This window comes from Gadus chalcogrammus, chromosome 11, assembly GCF_026213295.1.
Source record: "Gadus chalcogrammus isolate NIFS_2021 chromosome 11, NIFS_Gcha_1.0, whole genome shotgun sequence".
Taxonomy (NCBI): Eukaryota; Metazoa; Chordata; class Actinopteri; order Gadiformes; family Gadidae; genus Gadus; species Gadus chalcogrammus.
Window position 1 is genome coordinate 7,277,134 of NC_079422.1, and position 7,500 is coordinate 7,284,633.

Below are 7,500 nucleotides of genomic sequence, written 5' to 3' on the forward strand. Positions count from 1 at the left end.
TCTCTCTCTCTCTCTCTCTCTCTCTCTCTCTCTCTCTCTCTCTCTCTCTCTCTCTCTCTCTCTCTCTCCCCCTCTTTCTTGTGCTCTCCGCTGACTCCCTCTCTCCCGCCCCGTGCAGGACTTCCCTCTCCTGAGGCTGGACGACATTGTGGACGAGCAGTCCAACATCGTGGGCTTCTCCATGTTCAACACCACCCACCCCTTCTACCTGGAGTTCATCAGGAGCCTCAACCTGTCCTGGAGGGAGGGCTGTGACCTCACCTACCCCGGGCCCGCGGTGAGCACACACACTCACGCATGGTCGCACGCACACACACACTAGCACGCACACCTGCATGAGTACTAGGGGTGTAACCATTCGGTTCGTTTCATGATTTCTTTTTTTTTCTACCCTTATATATGAAGGGTAGGTTTGCTTCGTACTAATCTATATTTTTCAACTGCAAATTCTCTGTTACTTGTCTGTTTGATAACATGAATGTCTGCTCTACGATAAGATAAGAGTGTATTTGGTATTTATATATCGGCTACCATTGTATATCTTTAGTTTCAAAATGTTTTAAATAAAAAACACAGTAACAAATAAACCAATAAGCCTATAAAGTGCAATCATCTTTAAGATCCACTGCGTACAATTAAGTAGTACCTAGCAGCTGGTTGCAGCTATGGAGTTGGTTCAATCTAAGGTGGCCTGGCCTGTATTGTGGGAGGTTCCAGTAGGTTCTTCCAAAATGATCATCATTTACAGCAGCATCGAGAGTTCAAGTGTCAATTGATGAGGTTCCATGATTGATTGATGAATTATGTATAGTTACCTAGTCTGGTAATATAAAACTATAGGCCACTGCTTACAGGTAGAGGTCCTTTTACATTGAATCCTTTTTTTCCCATACAGTACAATTATTACAATTATATTATTAAACAATGAAACATGTTGAATGAGATGCTGAGGCAGCAGCCTATTTGAATTTCTCAACATGCAGTTCTCTTATGGCATCCATAGTGGTAAACTACATTCATCGTCCTATCATTTTAGTATTTGTGTCATTTATCTCCATAGCAGTCGGCACTAAAAGCCAATGTTTACTCTCAATGCGGCACCTGCATATAGGTTTTATTGGATAACATGACGGTGTGAAGTTGGATCTATGCCTGCAAACATGGAATGTTTTAAGAATGCACAACCATTTAGCTTAATCCCCCTCATCTGCCGTTCCTTACATTATTTTACACTTGCATTAAATAGTCAAACTCCATTATTATTTTATCCTTTTAAGAAACAGGATATTTTAGTGAAAGGACGGCTATTCTTCAATGGATATATGAGGCAGTTCCAAAAGAGCTTTAAGCTTATGGGACACTCATAGTAAAATGTCACTGTGTGTGTGGATGTATGGAGCAGCGTCTGGCCAGCGGTTGATGTTGAAGGTGCGTCTGAGCGAGGGTTAGGCTTCTATGGTGCATAGTATAACGCCACAGTGTGGAGGAAGGTATTTGGAGCTTTGCATGGCCAGCGGTTGATTCGGATATCTGCCTCTATGAGACGGTTAAGCTTCTCGGACACAGTGTGTGGCTCACTGTACTATAACGCCGTGGTGTGTGGCTCGCAAATAGGTCGTCGCCATGGGGATAACACGCCCAACTCTTTCCTTGAACTCAGCCCAAAGCACATTTTTCTATTTAATTAAAAACTCATTTTCTCCAAAGCCGTTGGTCAATTTTGTTCTACCGTATATATATGTCCGTGCAACATGGCAGTCCCCATAGTATAGGACCCACTCCCTATGTGGACATTAAGGGCACATTCTAAGGTAACCAAAACAAAGCATCTTATTGTCACGGGGTTACACACACATTTTTACATACTTATGAATATTAAATTATATTTCTGCCAAGTCTGTTCCGCTACAGGGCCAGTCGATTGTACACAATACCCCTATAACCATCTATTTTAACACAGCGTCTTCAACTTCAGAGTAGGGCTGTAAACGCTATGAAAATCCACTAAGCCCAAGGCTTAGTGGTCTCCTAGTATCGGGTTGGTTGAATAATAAAACCAAAGCCTCTAGTCAGTGAGTTGTCGTTTTGGTTTTACCCCCTGCTGGTATGGCTCATCTCGCGCTGGCCAGAGCTACGTTTGGCATAAATGGCCATGTTGAGCCATAATCGTTTTAACATGTTTGACAAGATTCCGCTCCTATAATGAGCCAATATGTCATTGACACATCTACCACTTTTTTTGCATCCCATTTCTCTGTCCGCTCGCCGTTCTCTCCCTCCATGTTCTCAACTGAACATCGATGGCGGCTCAGCAGAGATCAGTCAGCGATCGCTAGATCACTCAGTGTTCATTAATTTGCCTATTGATTTTAATCCTTGTTCCTGGCTCTGGTTTCTAATAGTATAATAGAGTCCTGTTGAACTACCACTGTTTATAATAATTATATGGCTGTGACTCCAAAATGTGCTAAATCATTGGTGTACTTTTCTCTGCTGTAATTCCATCTGTCACGAGCCATCCATGGATTTGGACTGGAACCACTAAACCACTAATTCACATGCAAACACACACACACACACACACACACACACACACACACACACACACACACACACACACACACACACACACACACACACACACACACACACACACACACACACACACACACACAGTTTTTGGGTCTGACAAATCTGAAAAAATGGCCAAATTCATAACGTATTGCACTCTCTCATGCACGTTGATTAATATCCATCATGCAGGCGCACACATGCTTGTAACAAAGCATGTAAACAGAGTTAAGATATGAGCTTCGTTTAGCTTTCATTCATCATATTCTGCCACATTTAGTTATCGGCAGAGTAAGTGCATGCGTCTTTCCCTGTCTCGCGTAGATTGATGTTACCAACTGTCCTTCTCCCCCTTATGTATATTTTCCCTCTCTCTCCATCTGTTTCTTTCGATTTCCCTCCTCTCTGTCCTTCTCATTAAACATGTCCTCTCTCCCCATACTCCTGTTCTTCTTCCATTCCCTTCACGCCCCCTCTCCTCTCCCCTCCTCTCCTCTATCCTCAAACCCCCCCCCTCCCACCTCTCCTCCTCAACCCCCTCTACTCTCCCCTTCCCTCCCCCCCCCCCCCTCCCACCTCCTCCTCCACCCCATCTCCTCCCATCCCTCCTGCTCCTCCCCCCCTCCATCCTCCTCCACCAGCTCTCGTCTGCGCTGATGTTCGACGCGGTGCACGTGGTGGTGGGCGCCGTGCGCGAACTCAACCGCAGCCAGGAGATCGGCGTGAAGCCGCTGAGCTGCGCTTCGCCACAGATCTGGCAGCACGGCACCAGCCTCATGAACTACCTGCGCATGGTGAGTCGCCATGACGACCGGCGCTGCGCACATCGCCGTGCACACGCGTATACATACTCACATACTGTGGTGGTGGGCACGCGCATGCCGTCGGGGGTCTGTGTATGTGTGTGTGAACGCAGAGTTAGATACCGAATGTTAAACATTGAAATATCCACCGCACGTAAATATATTGAAATGCATGCATAGTCAAAAAGTATTTATAATACACACACATGCACACACACACACGCACACACACACACACACACACACACACACACACACACACACACACACACACACACACACACACACACACACACACACACACACACACACACACACACACACACACACACACACACACACACACACAAATGCAGGGAACAGAGGGGACTATGTACATTTGGACATGCATGAGGACACTGTTTGGAAAAGATGCCGATCATATTTGGACCTGCATGTACGTGCACATATTCTCAGAAACACCCACATGTGTATGCACACACACGGATCCTCACGCACGCACGCACAGACGCATGCACACACACGCAGACACACATGCAAACACGCACACACACACACACACACACACACACACACACACACACACACACACACACACACACACACACACACACACACACACACACACACACACACACACACACACACACACACACACACACACACACACAGTAGTATGGTTTGCTCACTTACTGATAGAAAGGCATCCACACAACAACACAAATTGTCATATCAATGCAAATGCATGTCTATCTCGAATCCATGCACACCTCAGTGAACACGCACTCTTCAGGCATCAAACAGACTGACAGGTTTGTGGATAGTCACAACAGTGGCTTTTGTTTTGTCAAGGCTTGTAACAAATCACCTATGACATGAATCTCTACTCTGTTCGCAGTTTTTTTATGTTAATGTGAAACACATTAGCTACGGAAGAATTTGACGTGTAAAATATTTCAAGGGGGGGAGGGGCGGGGGATATTTAAATATCCTATACTCGTTAGTTCTCTCTAGTGTTTCCGACCCAACATCTGGATAAACCAATTAACTCCACCCAGAGGTGCAGCAATTTGAGCAGAATCAAACGGATGAGAGATGTTCAAACACACAGTCCAGCCCTTAGAAATCCTACTCAGACATTTTGGATATGAATATCCATTGTCATACCCCCCATGATTATGAACAAAAGACAGTCTTCCATATTGTCCCCATGTTAGCCCTCTATGACGTAAACTATATAGATCTCAGCGTCTCCCTCCACCAGACATCAGCCATCAGCTCATCTCATCCTGACCCTTCATCCCAGCTATTGTCACACTACACTGGCCAATGTCTCGTCCCGTCGCTCATCTCAGAGGTCGACCCCCCGCCACTGCATGTCATCTCTGCGTGTGGTGAGCGTCTCTGGAGGGGCCGCCCATCCTCAGCCCCTCCTGCTCTCTGTCCTTCCATCGTCTGCTCCCTGCCAGGCCCAGCATCTGCCTTAGTTCCCCATCCCTGTCCCGGGCACCTCCTTCCATGGGTTCTTCCTGTTTACAGTCTGCTTACTGTCTGGGTTCTGCCTGTTTACGGTCTGTTTACTGTCTGGGTTCTGACTGTTTACGGTGTGTTTGCCGTCTGGGTTCTGCCTGTTTACGGTGTGTTTACTGTCTGGGTTCTGACTGTTTACACTCTGTTTACTGTCTGGGTTCTGCCTGTTGATGGTATGTTTACTCTCTGGGTTCTGCCTGTTTACAGTCTGTTTACTGTCTGGGTTATGTCTGTGTACAGACTTTAGGGGGTATTTCCTCTGCAGTTTTTCCTAATCCGTCTCTCCCTCCCTCCCTCGTTTTCACCCATCTCCTGACTTGTTGATTTCTAAAAAAGTTGAAACAGAAAGTTGAAACCGCATATTGACACAGCGTCTGGTTCGGTTGTGCTCTGTTTATCCCTGCATTCTCATTCCCTCCCTGTTCCTCTGCCTGTACATTGCACTCACCCTCCTCCTACTCTCTTCATCTCTCCCTATACGCCTCGCTTTTGTTTTGTCATTCTGACTTACTGTTATCTCTCTCTCTCTCTCTCTCTCTCTCTCTCTCTCTCTCTCTCTCTCTCTCTCTCTCTCTCTCTCTCTCCCTCTCTTCCTCTCTCTCTCATCCCTGTGTCTCTCGCCCAGGTGGAGTATGACGGTCTGACAGGCCGCGTGGAGTTCAACAGTAAAGGTCAAAGGACCAACTACACCCTGAGGATCCTGGAGAAGCACCGCGGGGGCCACAGAGAGGTCAGGGGTCACACGCTAGCATCCACCAGCTCCGCCCGTTGGCCTGCAGGCAAAGGGAATAAAGTCAGAGGCCACCTGTCTGATCTGAAAGCGCCCACAGAGGCATTTAACACAGAGGTCAATCTCATCACAAGTCCCCCCCCCCCCACCCCTCCGTGTCTGGGGACTTGATAGTGAGATGCTGGTTTGAACCTTTGGCTTCCACACGGCCCCCCAGAGAACACAAAGAAAACCAATTAACAAAGATATTACATTTAAAGCATTGATTTAAAAACTGCCCAGAACAGCCAATTATATACAACAGTATGAAAAAATGAACGAAAGAGGATCGACTCGCGGTACACGAGAAGAAGATGAGCCCTGACATGTAACAAACTGTTAAAATGTAATTTACTCATAGCGCCTCTCTGGATTAAAATGTCTGGATTACTGACAACCGATGTCTTTAGTTATTTTGTCCTTTTTTATTTCATATAACAGCATATATTTAGTTTTGCATTATCTAACGCCTCTACAGCATTTTGTCCAAGAATCTAATATTGCATGTAAACTGGAGAGGCGAAATGATTCAAACATTTAAAGCATAGACTGAAACTCTAAAGCCCTTGATGATTTCCTTGTCCCTCTTACTAATGTGGTGATGGGGTCATCATCCATTCATGTAAACCAAACCAACACAATAACAACAACCATTAAATATTTGAATGTTGCCTTTCACGCACGTGTGATTGATTTCCCGAACCAATCAAGAAGACATTCCCTGATTAGAAAGAGGCGAGCCGGAGTGGTGTCAAATATATACTGTCATAGAAGCGCACGTAGGCACACTTACCTTGAAACAAAATATCTTCACAGAGAATTAACTCCCTAATTCTTGACGGATGGCTACGCCATTGCTATGAAATTACACTTAATAAGTAGCTCTTAAATTGTACCTACACCACCTTCAATACTAGTTTATGCCAAGTTCTTTATATGGGAAAAACGATATTTTAAAGTCCTGCCTGAGGCAGAAAAACAAGTTAACCCCACAGTTAGAGACACATAAACTCAGCAGAGCTAGTCTCTTTGAACATCATTCACAACTTGCTCATGAGCATGTCAGCATCCATAGCGAAATCCCTCAGTCACTTGCACTGTAGTACCTGTAGGGATTCACACAGGACCAGAGAGAAAGAGAGAGAGAGAGAGAGAGAGAGAGGGCGGGAAGAGAGAGGGCAGACAAAATGTGAAAGATACACTCCACCCACGCTGGAAGAAAATTAAGATTTAATGACACGAAAGTGCGCACATCGCCACAGATCTGGATCCAGGCGGTTTGTTCACGGTTCAGCGGCATGGCAAAACACCTCTTCACCGTCTGCCTTTAAGATACCTCCGTAGGGCCTAATGTCAACCTGCTGGCTTTCATGTGAACACTGAATGCCAGCAGGATAACAAGGGCCATGCCTGGATGTTAACTCTGTGGGAGGGATCGGTGCCTAATTGACTACGATTAACATTTTAACTCTGATCCGTCGGGTCACCTTTGTGAGTGCAGCTCCACTGCAGCACTGTCTGCAGGCCGGGAACCACTGCCTGCTTTAAATGCCAGGCGAGGACACGATGTAGCAGGGGAGAAAAAAACTAAAACCACGGCTGTGTCTCCTCCGTCTCTGTGCTCTGACCTACTGAGGGAGGCAGGAGAGCAACCTCTTCCAGAGAGGCTGTTGTGCAAGCTACATACACACACAAAGACATGCATATACACACACACGCACATACACACCTGCATGCATGCACAACCACACACACACACACACACACACACACACACACACACACACACACACACACACACACACACACACACACACACACACACAC

At 46.1% G+C, this 7,500-nt stretch overlaps 1 protein-coding gene across 3 annotated transcripts in view; it reads left to right on the forward strand.

The window, feature by feature from the left end:
• The window catches only part of grik5 (glutamate receptor, ionotropic, kainate 5), a 38,935-nt gene that overhangs the window by 16,364 nt on the left and 15,071 nt on the right, over positions 1-7,500 (forward strand). For all 3 annotated transcript variants that reach the window (XM_056601642.1, XM_056601641.1, XM_056601643.1), the window contains exons 7-9: positions 119-277; positions 3,213-3,365; positions 5,530-5,634. In XM_056601642.1, the coding sequence (XP_056457617.1) occupies positions 119-277; positions 3,213-3,365; positions 5,530-5,634 (417 nt within the window). The remainder of the gene's footprint in view (positions 1-118; positions 278-3,212; positions 3,366-5,529; positions 5,635-7,500) is intronic.